The sequence below is a fragment of the Hyaloscypha bicolor genome (genome assembly GCF_002865645.1).
Source record: "Hyaloscypha bicolor E unplaced genomic scaffold K444scaffold_56, whole genome shotgun sequence".
Taxonomy (NCBI): domain Eukaryota; kingdom Fungi; phylum Ascomycota; class Leotiomycetes; order Helotiales; family Hyaloscyphaceae; genus Hyaloscypha; species Hyaloscypha bicolor.
Window position 1 is genome coordinate 257,485 of NW_020194558.1, and position 23,465 is coordinate 280,949.

The following is a 23,465-nucleotide window of genomic DNA, read 5'->3' on the forward strand; positions in this document are numbered from 1 at the left end:
AATGTAAGCCTGAACCTTCTAGGAAGATCAGAGTGAAGATATTCATACAAGATCTCAGACCAACCTCTAAGCTTGAGCGGAAGTCGTCCATTCCACCCAAAATGATCAACCTCCAGTAACCCCTCGCTAAGCGAGTCAACAAAAACAAACCGCAAAAACCTTCAACACGAATCGCATTTATTTTAAAAGAACGAAATTGATTCCAGTAAATGGATTAAAAAAACAAAAGGCGTTTGCCAGCTTGCACTGACTACATCATCGGCCATTGACATGGGCGACATCCCGCCTCTACCGCAGGTTGTTATCCCCAGGTAGAAATGTGCCCGCGTAATCCGTAATCGAGTTCACGATCTACCACGCCACATCGAATGGTTGAGGAAAAGTCATTTATTGTGGTAAGATAAAGTCCACTCAGAACAGTGTGTCAAATGAATAGAATAGAATAGAGTAGTGGCCACTACTCTATTCTATTTACCGAAATTTACCCACTACTCATATTCTATTCATATTCTAATCAAGGTATTCATGAATATTCGTAAATACTTTGAGTAGTACGCACGTGATTTTGCACGTAAGCAGCTAGTTATATTAGGTAAAGCTCCCACCCGCTCCCGCTCTAGCGCCACCTCACTACCCAATTAGGCGACGGCGAGGCTTGGTAAGTGAACTAAAGCACAAGATTCCGAGGAGAATAATTAGATTATTATTATATAAAATTAGTACTTAGCTAGTAATATATAAGTCTTGGCTTAGTTTGGCCAGAGCTACTAATAGGCGCCTTAGTTACGAGATCAGGGCCGCTTCGCTAAAATTAAAGCCTGGCGGCCCTACGCAAGCTTCGGGGCCAGTCTTTAATTTTGCCCTAATCTCGATTCGAGATTAATTAGATGCCTCAGGCACTTATTTAAGGGATATTAGCTTTACTAACTTTAAATTCACTTTGAAAATTCACTTTTTAAAGGCTAAAAATTCTCTAGGTAAGCTAAATAAAGTAGGTTTTAATTTCGAATTCCAAAGCTTCTTTCTTTTAATAAACATATATATATATACGCATACATAAGTCAACTCCCATATCCGCTACGGGCCTGCCCCTGGCCTGTAACGCTCCTTACGGTCCGTAGAATATCTTCTCTACTATCTACTACCGCCGCCGCTACTACTGCTATTACTGCTACTATGGCAGTAAGCTTTGCTACTGGCCTGCCGCCGCCGCCCGCCCGCCCTGCCTGCCCTCCCGCCCCGCCCTACCCGTACCATGGCCTCCCTCTCCCTCCTTACCGCCCGCCGTATACCTGTCTTGCGGCCCGGCCGTACTACTAACCCCGCCCGGCCTACTAATCTGGAGGCTAAGCTTGGCCAATTCATTAGTCAAGTTTATACTACCGGATATATATATTATACTGGCGGGTCGGGTATATAGATAGTATATATGGTTATAGCTAGTTTTTTTAGTAAAAGCTATACTAACTATTATTATAGTAGTAAGGGTGCCTGCTACTTCTTCCGTAAATACTTTTATATAATATTTTACGGACCGTAACTAATTTAATAAATATTTCCAGGTACTACTACTACTACTATTACCGCTGCCGCTACTACTACCGCTACTACTACCGCCGCTACTACTACTACTACTTCTGCCGGCCCCGCCCCCGCTAATCCTTCCTCGCTTTTCCGGGTTATTACCGGTAGTCATATAGGTAACCAGGTCACTCCTAGTAACCTATCTTCATATATATATACCTGTTACGGATTATTATAGACCGTAACTAATATATAAATAGCCCGTTACATTACTACCGCCTGCTACTACCGCTTACTTACTTTCTCTTAGAGGGTATACCGTTTTACTAAGCTCTATAGGAAGCTAGTAGCTCTTTATAAAGAGAAGGCAGAGGTACTAGAGAAGGAGGAGGGAACGGATTATTCGGTACCGGTATTAGAGGATAGGAAGAAGTAAGGGAAAGAGAAGGGAGAGAAGAAAAGAGGGAAAGAGAGAGAGAGAGGAAAAGAGTTATAAATCTTATAAAGAGTTATCTAGAAGAGATATATACTTTTAATACCTAATAATATAGTATTCTCGGTCTATTTGAGCCCTAAAATATTTGAAGTAATAATTATAAGTTACTTATAAATAGATACGGATACTTATAGGTAGTTACGGATAGTTATAGACCCCCAAATCCCTTAACCCGACCCATAAGGCTATCTAGTACCTATAAGATACCCGTAAGAGATAAAGTACTAAAGTAAATTAGCTAAGACCTTAGGATAAGTTATATTAAGTATTCTAGATAGGTTCTTATATAATAGAAGAATACTTAAGCCTTCTATAAATAATATATAGGAAACCCCTATATAAAACTACCTATAAGCAAATACGGGCATTTATAGGTCTAAACTAATAGTATAAAAGAACTAACCTTATAACTTATTAATAATTATTATAAAGTATAAATAAACCGGGAACTATTTCCGGAAAAGGGTAATTCCCAGGCTAGTATCCGTAGCAAATAGCTTAATCTATAGAATTACCTGTAACTAGCTATTAAAATCCCCTCTAAATAAGCGGGCCTTAATATAATATACCTATAAGCTTATAACTACTATCCGGGTCCTATTATATAAACCTTCTTATAAATATAGGTTCTATAGAAGTAGTACTAGAGTCCCGATCTTGAAAGTAAGCTAAGATAGTAATAAGGAAAAAAGATTAATACTTTATAATTACTCTATAAGTAGCTTATATAAGTTATTATCCGAAGACTCGTTTATATCTAGGGAATCTACTAATTAGTATATCCGTAATTAGCCTAGTAAATATCTAAGAATATAGGTATTAAGCTCCGAAACTATAGTATTTAATATAGTTAAGAGATACTATCTATAGAAGGTTAACGGATTCGTAGTAGCCCGAAAGAGAAGATCTGGGGGGTAAATATAGCTAATTAGATCTGTAATTAATACTAGCTAGTTTATATAGTCCGGAATTATTACTATTATATTAGGATCTAGGTTATTAGGTAATTTACTAATTTAGTAAATAAACTCCTAGTTATTCTCGCCCTTATAGACCTGTATATTAGTCTATAAATAGAGCTACTTAAGCTATAGCTAAATAAATAATTATTAAAGATATATAGTAATAATATTAGCCTATAAACCATATAATATAACTAGAAGAATCTGGGTAAAGTTCCTATTAAGAATTATAGGTATTTCTCTAAAGAGAATATTATCTACTATAGACCGTAAATTTACTAAGAGCTAGTAAATAACCTTAAAGTAGTACTTATACTATATTAGTACCTTATTTCAGATAATAAGATCTATAGACCGGAGGACCTATTTAAGGGTACTTTGCTTTATAATAGAACTTATAAATAATTTATAGAGCTTAATTAGAATCTTAAACTAGGAATAAAATATATATTTATTTAGTAATAAAAGAGCTATAATACCCGTAAATACTATATAAAGAACTATTTGCCCCTGCCTATAAAAGTAATAGTAAAGCGCCTTATATAAGAATATCTTACCTATATCTCCTGGCCCTTATAAGTAGAAGTAGGCTATTTATAGATCTGATTTAATAGCTATAATAATCTCTATAAAGTATAATTACTAATTAGGATTAAGCTAGGCTTATATTATAATTATAAGTAATACCTAGTTCTTAAAAGTATATAATATAAATAAGAAATAGTACTTACTAGTCTAATCCCAGATAAAAGACGAAAGCCCGTAGTCTGTAAATAACTACTACTAGTTTATAAGCCTATATATAAGTAAGAAGAGGCCATAATTATAGTATGGGTTAAGAAGTGGAAATAGGAAACTATTATTATAGGTAAGCTAGTACTAGAGATTATTATAGAAGTAGTACTTATACCGGTTCCAGATTACTAACGAGTCCGTAATTAGCTACTAGTAGAGGCTAGTTAAGAATAATATTCGTAAATTACCTATAGGTATAAATAGGATAGCCTTATTAAAATACTAGTATTACTTCTAGTTATTCTTTATTAAGCTATAGGTAATATAGATAGTTTAGTATATTAGGTAATAAATACCCTTAACCAAATATAGATCTGCAAAAAACTATAGGCTGCAAATAACTATAAGTAAGAGCTATAAGTAGTATTACTTACTTGAAATAGGGCTATAGTAATATATATAGCTAATCCGCTTGCCCTTGCCCTACTAGTAACATTTCTATTCCCGGGTTTTTAGAACCTATATAAACTCGGCCGGAAACTCGGAATATAAGTATCTCTAGCTATTCTTATATATAGTATTATACTTAAAAAAGGCTATTAATATTAAACGGATATTTGCAGTTTTTATAGCCAGAGCTATAGGAGAAATATTATCCGAAAAGTAAATCATTTATTTTTTTTTAAGATAAACTATAAAATACTAAATAGAAGGAAACTCCTAATATATAGAAAATTCGAATAGCCGCCAAATAGCCTTATATAGACTTACATAATAGGTATATATATATCGGGTAATCTCATTATCTATAGCCGTAACTATAACTATAGTATAGTCTGTTTCTTTATATATATATTTATAAATATACTTAATTACTTATATAGATATATAAATCTTAATATTAATATATAAATAGAACTTTTAAAGAAGATACGGGTTATATAAAATAATCTAGTAATTATTACAAATAATTTCCTGGCCTAGAAAGCCTAATTTACGGATTATAAATATTTGCCCGTTATTCCGGTAGTAGTACTCAGGATAGCTATTCTTATTAATTATAGTACGATTTATAAAAGCCTTTGGGAACCTCTTAAAGTATACTAATAGGCTATAGGCTTCTTTATAGACTATATACGGGGCCCGTATATAGTTCTTCCTATATAAACTATAGGTTATATTACCTATAACCAAGGCCAGAAGCTTATCTATAGGATCTTATAACGGATCCGGTAGCTTAGTATATATAACCTTATTTATATACTTAGGTATATTAAACTTTTTAGATACCTATAGGAATAAAAGTAAATATAAATACGAAAGCCCTTGTTTCTAGTACTTAATTATATAAATATAACTTATATATTATTTGAAAATATGGTTTTTTAGATCTATAAGAAGCTTATAAACCTTGAGTCAAAATACGTAAGTAATTAGATCTGGCTAGTCTATAGGTTATAAGCCACCTAGCTCCTAAATAATCTCTAGCTATTACGGGTTTATTATAAAAGTAATAAAAAAGATAGGCTTTCTAAAATAATAAATAATAGTTATTAAGTCCTAGAAAAGCTATTATATAAACTAATTCCTATTTATAAAAGAGAAAGAAAGAATAAATTAATGGCCTAGATTAGCTAGTAAGATATCTTTACGGATTAAGGTATTTACTAAACTATTATAAATATTCGTACGGATCCTATCTTAATATAAATAAAGCTAATTAAGGAATATAGTCTTATAAGTAATAAAAGCATTTATAATATATTACTAAAAGAGCTAGTAAGCCCAAAAGAAAAAAGATTCCTTATAATTACGGGTATATAAATGGAACTAGTAAAAGGGCTACTACTTTAAATAGAACCATTAATAGATATAATAGGTATCTTATAAGATTATTTTATAATACTACCCGTATTTATTATATAGAAAGAGAAATATATAATAAAGTAATATATATACTATATAGGTAATAGCTATTTAGTAAAGTTATAGACCTTAATAGCTAGGCTTATAGACTATAAGAAGAATATTATATTAACTCTTATCTATAAATTTATCTAGAAGAATTCCTGCTAGCTCTATAGCTATAAGAAGGTTCTTATAGTAATAATCTGCCCTAGACTAGAGAATTAAATATATTTATAGGCTAAAAAGAATTCGAAAATAACCCGTTTAGCTAGCTAATTACTCCCGGGCTATCTTATAGATCTATATAAAAGAATTACTATAATCTGTAAGTATTTTATAAAGGCTATAGAGAATAGTTTAATTAAGTTACGGGCAATACTATAACCGGAGATTAGTTATATAGTCTGGATTATAAAAAAATAACTAGGCAAAGGCCGGAACCTGCTATAAGCCTGGCTCTAAGGGTTCCTAGTAGTAAAATAGCTTCCTATAGATCTGAAAGTAATAAAGATTATAAGAAAGATTAGTACGGGTATTTTTAGTATAGCTTACGGATATAAAAGCAAATACCAAGTTATATATCCTTATATTCTAATAAAAGCTACGGGCTTACGGATTATCTCCCTCGAAAAGCGCCTGTAAAAAGGGTAGCGGCGCCCGTAACTCGTCTAATGCCACGTTTCTCCTCTTGTAATAGAGCTTAAATCTCTAATATATACCCGTAATTGCCTCTGATTCCTAGTACCTTGTCCTATAATCCTTATACTAAATATTTATTAGGCCAAGATTATGGGCTGGCGAAAACCGAAAGAGTAAACGGAAGCCGGATAGTAAAGGAGAAGGGCTAGGAGGAGCAGGAGGAGCAGGAGGATTCACTATGGCCAGAATACGGTCTTATTCGATTTGTATATTAGTTCGCCGAATATACTTATAGGGCCGTAGATTCTTATCTCTGTCCGTAACTAGCTATTATAGACCGCTACGGGTCTGCCGGAGCATATTAGGATCGAGCTTAGTAAGAGCAGGCTAGTATATCCTCTGGCTGGCCTAAAAAGAGGTTAGCTATAGGAGAAGAAGAGAGAAGAGAGAGAAACCCTGTAATATAGATACGTCTTATATACTATATTATTAGGATTACGAGGAAATTAAGAGAAGGAACGATATTATATATAACTCGTATAAAAATTACAGGGAGAGGAATTCATTATAAAAGAAAGCTTACTGGCCGGAGAAAAGGAGAAAAGGAGGCTAGAGTAAAGCGTGGGCTGGAAGTTTCGGTATTCCTGCTTAGGTAAGAACGCATAACCAGGAATTTTAATAGGTAGTCCGACCGTACGACAATGTTATATAGATTTAATAATTATTAAGCAAACTGTTGAAATTAGGGGCCTGAGGCCCCTAATAGGCTTAGTAAGCCCTGGAACCGAACGCTATGGGGCTGTGTACTAGCTTAATACCCTGTCTAGCTGAAATACCCTATATAGCTGGAATACCCTATACGGCTGGAATACCCTATACGGCTGGAATACCCTATATAGCTGGAATACCATGTATGGCTGGAATACCCTGTATAGCTGTAATCGGTTCAGCTGGTATAGGGATTTAGTACATGTGACTTAGGGGGTTCAGGGCTATATATACGGGCTACTTACCACTGTAGAACAGCAGTCAATTCAGTACGTTTTACTTGGTTTATATTGCAAGCACGTGACCCTAGCTATATTGCTTTAGCTAGTTCAATACAAACCTTGATTTTCTATGGTCACGTGACCAGAGATCACAAGTATTCATGAATATTCATGAATATATATTCTACTCTACTCTAATTTTTTGAGAATTACGCTACTCATATTCTATTCAAGATACTCATGAATATTCATGAATACCTTGAATACCTTGAATACCTTGAATACCTTGAATACCTTGAATACTTTTTTGACACACTGACTCAGAATTTGGCTTGGCGGACCCGAGGCTCATACATGAAAGTCAGCATTTGTTGAGAGATTTTCTACGAGCACGTTTGAGTCAGTACTGGTTTATTTATCTTTGAGGTATCATGCTTGTCAATGCTGGTATTCTGTACATCTAACTCATCACATCGTCCTTGTAGATGGGGCTGCGCTCCTCAAGCCTTCAGACTTGGACTGCTATGAAAATTGATTGTGAGCCGGAATCGACGCTCAAGTTCACCTTTCGAATTTTGACAAAATTCACTCCCTCTGGTCAGCCCACTGAGCCAGGGAAGAAAGATTTAAGGCTATCATCCCCGTCTCTCAACACCACGACCATTCAAACCCAACACCGTCAAAGCCAAGCAACACTCGTCGTCCGAGCAAGCATGGCGTCCTCTGCGGTATGTATCCCAATCCAAAATCTTTGAAGAAGACTTACTGAGTTCAAACTTCGTAGTCTTTGGCAATGGCGGCTCGGCGGCTGTCGGAGAAACGCGACCTACTGCAAGGTTTCAAACTGCTCCTCCAAACGATCGACAGAGCTTATGCAGACTCTATCCACAGCGCTGAGGCCAATATTGAAGCAAAGAAGCTTGTGCAAGACTATTTTCCCATCTTCAAGAAGGCGAATAGGAGATTATATGACAAAGTCTCATGGGACGAGATCATTGATGCTGTAATAAAAGCTTAACTAAATAATAAATAATTATACAATAAATACTAGTTAAATACATTTTCTTATTTAATTTCAATAGAGTCTAATAAGGAGCAAAACTCCTTAGTCGCATATATTTATTTACTTAGTTATGGACTGGAGACCCGTAATTTGTTATTCTGATCACGTGATACACTTAGCACATGACTTTGCCCCGCTTCACCTACCTAGCCTGGCTTTTAACAACTGATTCAGTCACTGTTAAAGAATTCTTCTCCCCTTCAATGTACCTTATAGGCGAAGCCGTAGGGCTCCGCACTATGAAGTACCTATAAGCCCACCATGGAATTCCTCTTAAACGTGGAGCTGTGAGACGTATTGATCACTAATGGGAACCTTCCCATGATTAAAATTTTCCATGATTAAAAAGTTTTTAACGGTTCGCCTTAGCGCCTCGCTACCCCCTGCTAGCCTAGAATACCCCTGTACACCTGCACACCCTAACAACCTCAGAAGCGAGCAGCCTGAAGCTATACCCTAGAGCCTATAGGGGATAGGCCACGGGTAATAGAGGAGGGGGCAAAGGGTACTTAGGAGTAACTTTGCTCAAATCAATTGATTCTTCAATTATCTCTTTAAGAGCGTTGTTTTTTAAGCTCCTGGGAGGCTTCCGAGTCCTTACACACTAGCTTAGCTTAGCTTACTAAGCGGGGACTTATAAAGTAAGCGTATATGTTAGCCTTTAGGAGATATATCACGTGATAAATACTCTTCTAACGGTTAAAATTTTCCCATGCTTAGTATTTAGCCATGATTACGCAAATACCACGATTTTACTACTTTTAATAATTAAACATTAATTAAAACTTGAATTTACTATTAAATAATACTCTTTTAGGAGATTATAGTTATTTCACAAACATTTCATAATGCGGAGCCCTAGCGCCTCGCCCATAAGGTAATTCAATAAATAAGCCATCATGCCATAATCAAACCATGCGAGATCTGGGTAATCTACAGTAAGATCTTACCAATGGTCACGCCACGTTCGGAGGCTCTCGGTTGCTCTTGCCTCTTGCCACTGATAAGCGAAACCACCCCACCACTAGCGTCCAATTTTCACTCAACACCTTAATCAGCTATTTGCATCACATCGCCTGCTGTTTCAGAACTTTTCAACCTCATCCTTCAAAGATCAACTTCTCAATTGAACATATTGGTCTTCAGAGCCTCAAGTCCAACCCTCAGATCGGGTTCCCAACACAAACATAATTCACAATGGCCACCGCAACCGCCGATTTCGGCATCGACGTCTTTGCCAAGTACAAGCCCATTGCTCTTGACCCGTCAAATCCGAAGCTCTCGGAGCAGCAGAAGAGTGACCTTCTGTCTAACATCTCACTCCTCAGAGACACAATCGTTTATTTCACATCATCTGGAGCGGCTCGAGGAGTCAGCGGGCACACCGGAGGCCCCTACGACACCATCCCGGAAGTATGCATCCTCGAAGCCTTCTTCCACCACTCTTCCGACAAATATCTCCCAGTAGTCTACGATGAGTCTGGACACAGAGTTGCTACCCAGTACCTCCTGAGTGCTCTCCACAAGCATATCCCATTTGAGCAGCTCCTCCACTACCGCGAAGCCAATTCGAAGCTACCTGGTCACCCCGAGCTTGGACTCACCCCTGGTATCCAATTCAGCTCAGGACGTCTCGGCCACCTTTGGTCTTTCATCAACGGAGTTGCCATGGCTCATCCCGAAAAGATTCTCTTCATGTTGGGCTCAGATGGTTCCCAGCAAGAAGGCGACGACGCCGAGGCTGCACGCATGGCCGTTGCCCAAAACTTGAACGTCAAACTCCTGATCGACGACAACGATGTCACCATTGCCGGTCATCCATCCGAGTATCTCAAGGGATATTCACTCACTTCTACCCTGAAAGGCCACGGCTTGACCGTCTTTGAAGCTCCTGGAGAGGACATCGAGAAGCTCTACGCTTCCATTTGTGAGGCGGTCACCCACACTGGACCAGCTGCTGTAATCGTCAAGAGAAAGATGGCTCCCGGAATCAAGGACCTTGAAGGCACCACCCATGCTCACGATGTCGTTCCAGCCAAGATTGCCATTGAATACCTCGAGGAACGTGGTTACAACGACGCTGCGGCGAAGATCAAGGCCATTACACCCAACTCCCTTGCCTATCTCTACAGCGGTTCTGGCAAGGAGGTCTTCGCCAACCGTGTCATATTCGGCGAAGCCGTTGTCTCCGTCCTAGAGAAGTTGTCCAAGGAAGAGGCCAAGGAGAAAGTTCTAGTTGTCGACTCCGATCTCGAGGGTTCGACTGGCCTCAGCGTGATCCACAAGAAGCGCCCCGAAGTCTTCATGTCCTCCGGCATCATGGAGCGCGGCAACTTCTCCGCAGCAGCAGGCTTCGGCTCCGTCAAAGGCAAAGTCGGTATCTTCTCCACCTTCTCCGCCTTCTGCGAAATGATCATCTCCGAGATCACCATGGCTCGCCTCAACTTCGCCAATGTCATCTGCCATTTCTCCCACTCTGGCGTTGACGACATGGCCGACAACACGTGCCACTTCGGTCTCAACACTTTCTTCGCCGACAATGGCCTAACCGACGGCGACACTACTCGCCTCTACTTCCCCGCCGATGCCAACCAGATGAGAGCTACAGTGGCCAAAGTCTTCTGGGACCAAGGCATCCGCCTCATCATCTCGACTCGCTCCAAGACCCCTTTGATCCTCAAGGAGGGCACCACGGAACCGTTCCATGGCGAAGGCTACGAGTTCGTACCTGGCAAGGACGAGTTCATCCGCGAGGGCAATGCAGGCTACATCGTTGCATATGGTGAGATGGTGTACCGGGCGCTGGATGCAGTTGATCGTCTCCGTAGCGAGGGCGTCGATGTCGGTTTGGTCAACAAGCCCACCCTCAACGTGGTTGATGAGGACGCCATGCGCAAGTTTGGTTCTTCTCCGTTCGTGCTGGTTGTTGAGAGTTTGAACCAGAAAACTGGTCTGGGAAGCAAGATGGGCTCGTGGCTTCTGGAGCGGGGCTTGGCGCCTAAGTATAAGTATATTGGCACCAGCAAGGAGGGATGCGGTGGCTTGAGCGAGCAGATCTTCCATCAAGGTCTTGATCCCCAGAGTGTGATTAAGGCGGTTCGCGCTTTGCAATAGGTGCTCGCTCCTTTTGCCTTCGCACAGCTGATGACGAAAATGAAATTGATGGGTTGCTGGAGTTTCTTTGCTCTAATAATCAACAATTATACTTATGGAAACGACCATAGATGCTTTACAAATTTACCTTCCGTCATGCGATATCATTGATATAGAGATTCATGCTTTGGGGCGAAGCTGCAAGTCCCAAAGGGAGCATGGCACGTGGTCAACGCGCAGAATCGCTTGGTCGAAAAGGGGAGGGCGGCTTGTGGCGAAACGGGAGCAACTAATCGAACTGCCGCATAGCCCCTTGAGTGCTCAGCGATATGGCTATCTGCAAAATCCATATTCTGGACAACCACTTCTTTCCTTCCTTCCTTCCCGACTGAACAAGAGCAACATGTGGATCTCCTGACAACCACTTTTCGCAATGGATTCGCTATTTTCCCTTCTCTTCCGAGCCAGTGTCGTAATGAGTAGTATCTCGACCCCGGTACCACTGTCTCCTATCCAAAGTACTTGTATAGCTCCCATTTCCGCAAATTATCCTCTGCTATCACCCCCAATCTTGATAGTTCAGTCATTCTTCATTCATTCAACATCGTCCTCGGGACTACTCTCCTCTTTTATGCAATATAATTCACATCTCAAATGTTAATTGTCATATTGTCTTTAAGTTTGCGAAGGGCCACGATGTAGCGCTGCGTGCCACACTATATGAGTGCTCCCAAGGTTTGATCACCACATTCGCTTCGAATTCCGCTCTGGTTCTCCAGCAGTCGTCAAGTACCGCCCTCGATTATATGGATGATTGATGAATGTCTCCGAGCGAATTTCAAGTGAGTGATCTCAAAGCAATAAACTCAACGTCGGAGAATTCGTTGCGATGTAAATGCAGAGATTGAAACGAGAGGTTTGACTAAGCTCAATTAAAGAGTTCGCTGAGAAATAATGTAATCATGAGCTTTGCCAGCATACGAAACAAAAAACTCTATTGAACCTTTCCTCCCCCATAACATAAGCCTGGAGGTTTATAGGACAAACAAACTTTGCAAAGTTTTAAATGTACTGTACTTTCCAGCCTCCTAGGATCAGGAAAAGTGATTAGTGCATTGAGTGAGGCCCATGACCAAGAGGGGGCGAGGCATTCCAATCGCCTCCTCTATGGCTTAGAACGAGTTGACACAATCCAGCACAATTTTCGCTCCAGATCTTTTCTCTATAACCCTGTGATATAGTCATCTCACGTTTGCTCGGAAGTAAGATTTGTAAGGCCCGATATAGTAACTAGCTTGTCTCGACTTAGCGTCAGATTACACCTGCGATATTTGGTCAGGGCGTGTGGCCAGTCGTGGGTGGTAAGTGGCCATTTCCTGGCAAAACCCAGGGAAAGAACTCAAGGCGCCGTTTCCTTTTACTACTTTTCATAGTCAACTGACACCTCAAGCTCTTCCCTCGTAAGAAGATACAGCCTTGAGAGCTATCACTTGCCTCAGAAGCTGCTAAATTAATTGCAGAACCTCCGTAAACGGTTGTCATCAAGGCGGATTGAACCCTCCAGTCTTCTGAATCGTCTTAGATAATTCATAACGAGTCGATCCATATATATCGAAGATCGAGGTACTGATTAATGAAAATTGCATCTTTGAAAGTCTTTCGTAAGTGCTTCCGCTGAGACCGTTTCCATAAAGGAGTCGTCATTGCCCTTTTCGAGCTTTATGCTCCAAGTCCCTGGAGCGCCCCAGCAGTGACTCAAAGTAACGTAATCTAGATGGGTTTTGGAGGTGTCCGTAACAACCAGTCTTGGGCTCGCCCCCGTTAAGTCTAGTAATCGTGATGGTTTCTGGAGGCTGCCTTCACTTCGTGGAGTTTGCAACAATTACAACTCGTATAACAGGTCTTCCGGTCTTCAGCCACTGCTTCAACAAAGGTAGCGAGTCTGTCGTGCTCGCAGTAGCATTAGAGGAATTCTCATGGATTACTGCTCTTTAGAGGTAAGTCTAGAAACTCTATTTGAGGGAGCATAAAAGAAAGACGTACCTTTGTTCACTAGCCACGGTTATATCACCAACGAGAGATTGGGAAAACTCTCGAGTATGACCAATCTCTCCCTTAGATGCGGTCTCAACCGGAATGCAAGCGTGCGTTTCCCAAGTATTCAACGTACGGCTGATCATGGTGGCAACTCCTTCAGGTTCAGGTACACCTTGGATAGAAAGTGCCCACCGGCTTCTTGTATGCATGCCGGCACAAATTGAGCGTAGAGTTGACAGCATTTTCGCGCGGAGCGTAGATCGGTTTGGATGCTATATTGAGGGAACATTATACCTTTTGATATATTTTCTTTAAGATGACTCGGCTAATTAGTGATAGCATTCCGACAGTACGTGCATAACTGAGGAGGATCCAGGATGCTAAATCGGTTCTCCAGCTCAATGCTCGCCTCCGACACAATATCTTTTCCTGCGAGGTCAGAAGATAGCTCGCCGTTTGGTACAACCTTTCCAGCAAGGTGCAGAGCCGAAGCACTGCTGTGGTTGGAGAGCTCATCACTCGACAAATTGATTGCATGAAAAGTGAAATATAAAAGCCAGAAATCTGAGTTGAAAAGTTGGAATGAAACAAGATACTCGGAAGAGAAGGTAATAGGTAATACCTTATCGGAAACCGATAGAAGGCGATACAGCATTGAGGGAAGCACATCGAACGGTTGCATGTGAGTGCCGTACAAATATAATCTCGGAACAGCCATGCACTGCCTTCGGATACCTAAGAGCTCCACAGCACCTTGAGCTGAGAAGCAAACCTCGTTGTCACACACAAAGTCATGGCGAGAGCCAGTCAAGAGGATTCAAGTGGCGTGAGTGTTGCGTATGGCCTTTCGTAGTAGGGTGGGCGGCGTATGTTTGGCCCCATTGTTAATTGTGAGTTGGGGCAATGGTGAACTTCTGAACTCCAGATGGCCTTCTGATATAATAAATTGGAAAGGCTGTCAGTATCAGACAGATTTGACACGGTAAAGCCCCCGGGGTAGGTCAGCCAACACTCGATCTTACAGGGATAATTCGTAAGAAATCGTGCAGAAATTGCAATCAAATTGTTAGTCGGGATCTTGGACTTCTATTCGAAGACACCCTCCTCATGTCTTTGGATGGTTAAGAACTCCACCTGGGGGCGTCTGTTAGTTGCCATCCACGTGATCCTCTCCTTCAAGTTAGCTCAGCTGCAGAGGTATAAACCCTCTGCTGGCCCGCACTTCTTGTACTTCAGACATCTCAATCTACATTAACTTTACCCTTATATTTGAAGCCTAAGTACATGCAAAACACTGCTTTGTTCATGCAATCAACATTTTATACTTCCATTAGCAGCAAAACTGCAAGAATATGGAGAGTATCACAATGTATAAAACAGTCGCCTCCAGAGCTAATGTTCTCTAATCGGCTGGAGCTAACTGAATAAAAAAAGCCAAACACAAAGCATTTCTGTTATAATTACTCGGATCCACCGAAAGTGCTCACACATGGGGAAGCCTGCCCACGGTGGGCCCTCAGAACAAGCTCTATATTCTCTTCCATCCTTGACTTGAACAGGTTGACATTAAGATCAACAGGATTATGACCGTTGAGGTATTGATGCTTCCTTGTCCACTTGGACTCTCAGCTACTGTCAAGGAATATATGCTGCCAACCTGCATCTTTACCTGGAGAATACTTCCGATGACCATTTGCAGGGAGCGAGAACTTATAGAGTAGCAAACTCATACCAGATGCCGGAACTGCTCGAATTTCTCGAGACAGAAGGTCTCCCAGGAAATCGTTTCTTGAAGCAGTACGACTCAGCCTCAGCGGCGTGCTCCATATTTGCTCCCCATTGTCGCTTCTTCCACGCCATTGCCAATTTCGGTGCAGAGCGGAGGAGAATATATTGAAGTCGCAATTCCTCAACACCACTGGTATTTAGAACAGAGCAAGCACTACACCCGTTGTACAAGCCAGCTTCCACAGACATTGCATTGTGATCCTGGCATATCTGTAGAACTTCACATAGGCTTCGAAGTTAGCAGAGAAATACTTCAGCGCTCGCCGAACTTCAGAAAATCAGCATCCATTTGTTACCTGACTCGTACATTATAATATTCTATCATCGCTCCATCCATATCAACAATCCTCATCTCATCTCGGGGTAGTATGCCAAGGAAACGCTCGGTCGCTCCCGTGTCGATCTATCTTCGTCCCAAACGCCAGTTATAAAGTCGCTCCGCTCAATTTCAATTCGACAAACGAAAATCCAAGCTCCTTTGGCTGAAAATCATTAATACTTAGCAGCATCCTCCATTCCGCCTCCGACTCCCACTCAACGTAAATACCTCTTCCCACTCCCTCATGCCACCTAGAGTTCCACCACCTAATCCCCACCCCTTCTTGGCCTTCCGTCGTTTCCTCATCCCGTTCGAATCAGCCGTCATCCCACTCTTCACGCTCGCCCCATCGCCGTCCCCAATCCACCCACCATCACCATACTGAATCCCACTCATCGGATCATCAGGATCAATCTCCCCCAGCTCAATCTTCGTCAAGATCATCCTCGCCAAACGATTAAACACCTCTTCCACATTCTCCCCACTGAACGCACTAACTTCCACCGAAACGGGAACATTATTGCTGCTCGCCCACTTGCTCGCCTCTTCTGCGCCGACTTCCCTCCCATCTGGCGCAACCGTCGCTCGCAGCTGTGCTCCCAATCCCAGACTTGTAGAAGTTGTAGAATTCACGGATCCGCCGGCTGCGAGTGGAAAGGACGAGTTCTTGCTGCTGACACTGCTGGGGGTAGCGGGTGGTAAGGAGGAGGAGGCCACGTCGATCAGTGTACCACTGTCTGCGAGATCAACCTTGTTTCCCGCGAGGAGGAGTGTGAGGTTCGGGGAGGCGAGGGCGCGGGCATCATTGAGGAATGAGGAGAGGGAGGCGAAGGTTTGGTGGGATGTGATGTCATAGACTAGTATTGCACCAGCAGCGCCTCGATAGTAGGACCGGGAGACTGAGCGGAAACGTTCTGTGCCTGCTGTGTCCCAGAGCTGATGGTGTTAACCATGTCCTCAAAGAGAGAAGAGAAGAAGGGAGGGGGAAAGTACTTGAAGCTTTATCCGCTTTCTCCTAGCGCCAGTGCCGACTCTGATGATCTTGCTGGCGAATTCTACCCCTATTGTCTGCGATGACAGTACCCTCCACTCGTCCTTCACAAATCGATGCAAGAGACATGATCTGCTGCTTGTCAGCGCATGCTTCAAATAAAGAGAAAGAAGGCAGCGTACTTCCCACTCCCGCTTGGACCCAGCAAGATGATCTTGGCAAGGTAATCGTACATGCTCCCCAGTTCCTGTCCCACATCAGCGCCAGTCCCTCTTTTACTCACTCCCCATCCAAGAAAACAAACCTGGTTGCCAGCCGTTCCACCGGACTCATCGCTCGCCGCAGACAACCGCCTTGGTCGCACCATTTTGAACCTTCTTCTCTATCTCTCCGCGAGGGCGAGCTAGTTGCGTGGCTTCAGATCGTTCTCTCGTCGTTGGTTTTGGCTTCTCCGTATCCCTGTTGTTGAACCTGACGCGCGATGTCGTTGCACACTTTGATAAGACATCGGTGTTTGAGCTGGAATCGCCGACGCGATCCCTCTTTGGGAAGGCTTCATCAGGGGTTTGAACCTCGGTTTACCAGATCTGACAGTGATTCAACAACTTCTCATTCACGAACATCAACATGAAGATTGAAGGCCGAACATTTGTTGTTTCTGGAGGGTAAGTAATAAGTGTGTTGTCAAAGGTTTGTAGGAGAGCTGATCAGGATAGTGCTTCGGGACTGGGCCGAGCGTGTGTGGTGGATATTTGCCGGAATGGAGGGTATGCGGCTATTCTGGATATGAACGAGGAACTGGCTTCGGAGCTCGTGAAAGAGATTGGTGGTGACAGGACAAAGTTCTTTGAGACGAATGTACTGGAGACAGAGAGTATTGCTGCTGCTGTGACGAGAGCTTTGGAGTGGGTAAAGGAGACCGGAAAGGAAGTTGGCGGGGTCATTGCAGCTGCAGGCGTCTCGACGCCAGCAAAGGTTTGTCTTTTCTCTTTCGAGTATATGCACTTGATATTTGATTTGGGTCAGATGGGTATTGTATTTCGATTCAAGCAAGCGCTTCTCTCTTCTCAAAGCTATTATCAACTATCTAGCACATGATACTCTTCAAAACACAAACCTCTTCCTCAATTACGTTCCATATTATCGTATTAGACTCTTCTTAAGTTTTACTTAAGCCTCCTAACTTCCCAATGATGGAAGACCTAACATCATATAGATACTCGACCGCAACCTCAACCCCTTCTCCCTCTCCGACTTCGACTTCGTAATGAATGTCAACGTACGAGGAACAATCGATCTAATCCGCCAAGTCCTCCCTCACATGGCCCGCAGCTCACCCCAAGGACCGGACGGCGAACGAGGTGTAATAATAATGGTTGCTAGCTCTGCTGCTTTTGATGGGCAGCCTGGGCAGGGTACATTCCCTTCCCTCCGATCCATCCTGAATTACCGTATCTCTGACAACCCCAAAGTAGCCTACGCCGCCTCCAAAGGCGCAATCCGCTCGCTCACCCTCCCTCTCACCCGCGATCTTGCTCGACACGGTATCCGCGTCATAACAATCGCTCCATCCCTGTTCGACTCGAGAATGACAGCCATGATGTCCGATAAAGTGCGTGCTTCGCTGACAAGAGTTATGGAATTTCCTGGTGTGTTCCCTCCTCTTTTCTTTCCTATTTCTATTCCGAATTTCCATCCTGCGAGTTCCCTCTTCCCTCTGTTGCTTATATCAAGTGCGTAAACGAGTGTGTGTTGAAGTGAGTTGGTCAGGAGGGCGCCAAAATTCAAAGAAGCTTCGTGCCATCTGGCCTCGGCGTCGGCAGTGGTCTAGTAGGACCCGGCACAGGATGGGTTTGCTGAACCGCCATTGCTTTGTTCTTGCGTTCCTTATCTATTTTCTTCTCTCCCCTTCAATGCTGGTAGCGCTGTGGAGAAAGTCTTTCTCTTCGTCTCCGAACTCTAGGAACCAAATCGCTGATAATTGAAAGCACGACCCGGCCAACCTGAAGAATTCGCTTCCCTCGTGCAGCACGGAATAGAGAACGTGATGTTGAACGGCGTAGTGTTGAGGCTGGATGGCGGGATGAGGATGCCGAGTAAGATGTGATGCTATCCTATCTCTCCTTTGCTATTCTGCTGTGCTGAGTTAGTAGGGTGGGCGGAAATTTTCGAGGTGTTCTTGTGCTTACTTGGATTAGAAGTTGAAGGTACTTGTATCCTGTTTGTGCCGAGACGGGAGGATAGTTGGTGTCTTGGTAAGAAACCAAAGAAAAAAGTGACGATTCTTCTTTTCCACCGTTCAGACTTGCAGAAGCGCACGCACTCTACTTGTACCCCGCCTTGACCCCCTCCTCATTTCCATCCCCTTTTCGCTTTCCAAAAATAACAAAAAGGTCACCTAATCAGCTCACGCAATCGCGAGATCAGAAGATCCTTCATCAAACATGCTCATCCCCTCCCCCCCCTGAACAAACTCACGCTCGTGCCCTCCTCCATCCCTTAGCTCAGGCAAAAAGCAGTTGCATAATGCCCCCCGACAGAAATATGCACGAGGACACGCATTCTTTTGCATTACTGCTATACCGCCGGTATGGTATACGCACCGGTCTCTCTCTTATACCCTCCCTCCTCTCATGGCGCCATCCCCCGCCTCCCCCCTGCACAACTCTTCTCCCGGTGTAGCCTCCGCCTCCTGGTGCCTCCTTATCACCCTTACTTATCCAACTATACCTCTCCCCACTTCTTATCCCCCATTCCATTCCCCCACCCCCACACTCTCCCTAAATCTTTCAAACATATCTTGGAGATGACAAAACCTGAAAGGAATAAAAATAGCCCTCAATTCCAAATACGAACTCAGGAAGAAAAAGTCCGCGTGACGCCACACCCCATATCTGATGCAGCTCCCTCCAAATTTTCATAGCGGACTCCCCCATCACCAAGCTCGTTCGTATGTCAAAGCTTGACGTCACACTCCCCTCTCTCATTCCCCATATCACCGAAACTGAAAACGAGAGTAAGGAAGGATCCTAGGCCATACCACCACATCTGGACCTCTCGCGCGGGGTAGTAGCCATGCATCCGCTAACCGCGCTGCTGCAAGATAATCCCCGGGTGCTGACGCATCTCCCGAGGCGCGTCGAGGTGAGCAGAGCTGAGTGGACGGCGTGGAAGGTTGAGATCCAAGGCTATCTGGCAGCGTGGAAGGGAAGAGCGCGGGGGATTGAAGTGGGGGCATCCGGAGGATTCCACGTGGTACGGGTTGGAGATTAATTGTGGGCTAGATGCAAGTTGCTCGGATGTAGGTACGCTGCGCATATTAATATGTGTGGCGTTACAAGTATGGGGCTCTCGGTTAGCTGAGGGGCCGAGGGACGAAAGATCGCGGTATTTGTTTGGATTGGAGCTTTGGAGGAAAGGATTGACAGTCGGTATTAAGGCAGGGTTGTACAAAGTGGAATTGAGGAGGTGTTGAAGACGTGGCGCCAGTAGTGTGAGTAAGCTTCACTTGAAAGAAGCGGGGTTGATAGTTGCGGTGATATTGAAGATACGAAAGACGCGACCCCGAGTACGAGTTTGAGGTGTCAATTTCGGAGTGCTTGCTTGAGTCATGAGAGGAGAGTGTGGTGGCATCGGAGTGCCAAGGAAAATTCGTAGGTGCATCTGACCCCTTCGTTCAGGGGCTGGTGTTGAAGAGGGGGCCTTGACAGAGGATGCGGCCGTCGCACAAGATTCCATTCTGGGAAAAGCGAGGTGCCCATAGACGCCACATCGTATTTGGAAAACATATCATCAACATGAAGCTGACGAATTGCGGGCGTGATAAGAAGGATGCCACTGGGAAAGATATGGGAAGCATAATGTTGAGGGAGTTAAGAGTGGACGGAGGAATGTCACCTGGTTCTCCTCAATCGTTGTTCTTGAAGGGCCAGCACTCCTTGATTTATGAAATGTTTATTATATTCCTTCTATGTTGATGATCTGAGCGTTCAGACAGTGGTACAGTACACCATCCGAGTGGTGGGAAAATAAATCAAGGTCGCAGTGTGAAGAGGGGAAAGTGTTTACGCGTGATGCTACAAACACCACGCATGTCCTTTCATGCCATTTGTTCATTGTATGAGTCTCGATATACTTATCTCGAGCATGGTGATACGACTCTGACGTGAGGGGCTCGCAGAAAGGATTAAAGGGCTGGTTCACGTGGCCCCCACACACTTCCCCCTACGTTATATGATGCCTACACATTTGCAGCTCTTATGGTATGTCCAGCTATGAGATAAATATAACACAACTCCTGTTATTCTGATAAGACTTCAGATATGATGACTCAGAGTACAAAGCAAAAGAGGACCAGTCAATGCGGATCAGAACACACTGAGAGATGAGTACCTCGTCGACTATATAGTTCAACTATTTGGGAAGGCTTGATTCCGTATGGGATATGCTTTCGTAAACATTACCATGCGTTGTAACGCCCCACAAACAAGGGGTATACTGTTTTCACGTGCCTGCATGAGGCTTCAGCTTTACGATTAACCCGCGAATGAGAACACTCTTAAAGACTGGAAACCTCCAGTGCTTCTCGGATCACGCAAAAGTTGGAATAATTTGGTGAAAGACTGCTGAATGAATTGAGTTTGTAGAAATGTTTCAAGTACTGTACAAAGTTCGAAGTTTGTTCCATTCAGCCTGGAAACTTCCGGCATCAGATGACACGAAATATGGAAGTACCGCGTGTGACGAAAATAACACTCTGACTTCAGAGCCAACCGGGCGATTCTCCTTCTCACATGTGGGGTGCATCGTGGACTTTCGGTAAGTGCACAACGAGGAAAAGTAAGAAACAAAGAAAGGGTTTCAGGCTTGAAAGGTTCCAGGTCCAAATCAACATGTCAGCAATCCCAAGAACCCGGTAAGCTAGTCAGGCCACTCAATGTACCCTGGTGATCCATCGTAGATACGGCGGATCGCTCGTGCATACATATACCTATATATCTATATGAATTCGGTGAAAGGATCCGTAAGGGCGGCCAGGCTTCTTGCCTATGCCAAGTACCTCTACTTCCTCGCCCCACATTACAACTTAGAACCATAAAACTTGGACTTGGCAGGAGATAAAATACGGATTACTTGTGCGTAACTAGGTGAATCAGATCATAGCATAGAAACCCGGAGAACGGAAAATATTGATTGCCAACAGACGTTGTGGAGTTGGGTTAATCCCGGCTGGTTGAGCCGGAAAGGGCGATGGCTGCACATGACTTCGCGAGCCTTAGCCGTACTGTAGTTATGGATGTAAGAATTATGTAATTTGGACGGTCGTTATAATAATGTAATATAACGGGGAAAAAAGCGTTATTACATTATTATCATACGCTAACCTATTATGGAAAGGCTAGCTTGTAAGGGAGAAAGAGTACGCGGGTACCCTGCGTTAAACAAACGGAGACGCCCAAATTTGCGTAATTTATGCCTAACTTATGCGTAAATTATAGAATCCTACTTGGTTTCATAAATCACAATAATGGCGACACCGCTATTATATTACGATTTTATACATCCTAACTGTAGTATCCAAGTCCCGCAAAAGGAGGTACGGATCCCCTGTCCAAGTCTGTGTTCGTCGTTTGAACTCATACCCGTCTCCCGCCTTGGAGGTGAGCGGAGGGTCTGGCTCCGTTGTCGTGTATTGCCGTTTTGGGCGGGGCCACATCCTCCGTGCGTTCTTCGAGCGGTTCGCAGGGCACTTGATATCCAGACGATGACAGGAGCGGGCAGCAGTCGCAGGAAGCAGGCGGTCTTTGTCGTCGTTTTTGGGTTAGAGAAGACCCAGAATGGTAAGCTGAAGGCGTACTTGCAGGGCGAAGCAGGGCCGGAGAACCCGAAAACTGGGACGGATCGTCTGGGCTCGCTCTGCCACGGCTCGGCCGAGGCTGCCCACGATTCCGAGAGAGGAGGCTGGCTGCAGGTACGTACTGTACTTCGCACAAGAGATGGAGATGCTCGGTGGGTGTGACGTTCTGGCGGTGGCACGGCGGCAGGCCCCCCAGCGAGCCAGCGAGCCCCACCATCAGAAGCCGGTACGACGGTATCGTTAGAAGTGGTCACCGCCTAACTTTATCCCTGCGATCGGCAGATCTGATGCGGTGATGTGTGAATAGGTTCGCGAGGTTGAATGCCGAGGAACAGTTGATTACGGAGTACTGTAATTGCGGAAGCAGGTGATGCTGCTTTGGGAGAGGGAGGTGTGGCGGGACAGGGGAGAACTTCCAGAGCTTCCTCGCTAAGGCACAATCAAAATCCTTGGCCGGAGCTGGAGGAGCTGTGGAGGAGCTGTGGAGGAGGTGTGCCTTCGCGAACGTCAACCTCAACCAAAGCCTATTCGAGCCAAACATCGTACAAAGAAATTCTTCCACCGCAGCCCGCGATCAGCAGATACGCTCAATGCCATCCCGCGCACACCAGGGCCGAACTCCCTATCCCTGCGCGCGAGCCACCATGGCATGGCCCCGCCACCAGTCCCTCCTCCGATCCTCATCAAGCTCTTCGAAGCATTCCACACCCTAGACTGCGGTCGCCCGGGGCTTGAGATATCCTGGACCTGGCATTTGTTAAGAACGGGACCAACACCCCGCAGCTAGAAGCATCCCCCATTCTCGAGTTCCCGTGTCACGAATAGCTCAAATACATATTCCAACCTCGACCCGCAGCTCGGATCCATGACTATAAGAGAGCCAGGGAATCACCATGATGCTCCCCCCGCGGCCGTGACCACCTCACACAGATAAGCTGCTGCTCTTCGACTCCTGGCGACCCAATTAAACATATACCACGCAGTCTACAAATACCGCCAAGATGCGGACCGAACACCCCTTCTCTTCGAATCCGCAAGCTCCATGCCCAAGCTCCTCATCCGAC

At 43.9% G+C, this 23,465-nt stretch overlaps 3 protein-coding genes across 3 annotated transcripts; 2 read left to right on the plus strand and 1 right to left on the minus strand.

Annotated features, from left to right (window-relative positions):
- The first annotated feature begins 9,376 nt into the window (after positions 1–9,376).
- K444DRAFT_611391 (putative transketolase) lies at positions 9,377–11,768 on the plus strand. The gene has a single exon (XM_024879932.1). It carries the CDS (start codon positions 9,514–9,516, stop codon positions 11,428–11,430), a length of 1,917 nt encoding a protein of 638 aa, XP_024738028.1. The 5' UTR covers positions 9,377–9,513; the 3' UTR covers positions 11,431–11,768.
- Positions 11,769–15,490: 3,722 nt separating this feature from the next.
- On the minus strand, positions 15,491–17,016 carry K444DRAFT_587072 (ras family protein). The gene is made up of 4 exons (XM_024878008.1): positions 16,849–17,016; positions 16,727–16,791; positions 16,547–16,676; positions 15,491–16,489 (listed from the first exon to the last, which is right to left on the minus strand). The coding sequence occupies exons 1-4, from the start codon at positions 16,909–16,911 to the stop codon at positions 15,734–15,736; spliced, it is 1,014 nt and encodes a 337-aa protein (XP_024738029.1). The 5' UTR covers positions 16,912–17,016; the 3' UTR covers positions 15,491–15,733.
- Positions 17,017–17,154: 138 nt separating this feature from the next.
- K444DRAFT_611393 (putative 3-hydroxyacyl-CoA dehydrogenase-like protein) lies at positions 17,155–18,865 on the plus strand. The gene is made up of 5 exons (XM_024879933.1): positions 17,155–17,209; positions 17,261–17,519; positions 17,761–17,959; positions 18,017–18,193; positions 18,533–18,865. The coding sequence occupies exons 1-5, from the start codon at positions 17,172–17,174 to the stop codon at positions 18,649–18,651; spliced, it is 792 nt and encodes a 263-aa protein (XP_024738030.1). The 5' UTR covers positions 17,155–17,171; the 3' UTR covers positions 18,652–18,865.
- Positions 18,866–23,465: the final 4,600 nt, after the last annotated feature.

Excerpts from the sequence above, each read along its gene's own strand:
- K444DRAFT_611393 (XM_024879933.1), top strand. The coding sequence starts at position 17,172 with ATGAAGATTGAAGGCCGAACATTTGTTGTTTCTGGAGG. Across the intron at positions 17,210-17,260 it reads ACATTTGTTGTTTCTGGAGG|TGCTTCGGGACTGGGCCGAG; the intron begins GTAAGTAATAAG and ends TGATCAGGATAG. Across the intron at positions 17,520-17,760 it reads GCGTCTCGACGCCAGCAAAG|ATACTCGACCGCAACCTCAA; the intron begins GTTTGTCTTTTC and ends AACATCATATAG.
- K444DRAFT_587072 (XM_024878008.1), bottom strand. The coding sequence starts at position 16,911 with ATGGTGCGACCAAGGCGGTTGTCTGCGGCGAGCGATGAGTCCGGTGGA. Across the intron at positions 16,792-16,848 it reads GTGGAACGGCTGGCAACCAG|GAACTGGGGAGCATGTACGA; the intron begins GTTTGTTTTCTT and ends GATGTGGGACAG. Across the intron at positions 16,490-16,546 it reads GAAAGCGGATAAAGCTTCAA|CTCTGGGACACAGCAGGCAC; the intron begins GTACTTTCCCCC and ends TAACACCATCAG.
- K444DRAFT_611391 (XM_024879932.1), top strand. The coding sequence starts at position 9,514 with ATGGCCACCGCAACCGCCGATTTCGGCATCGACGTCTTTGCCAAGTAC.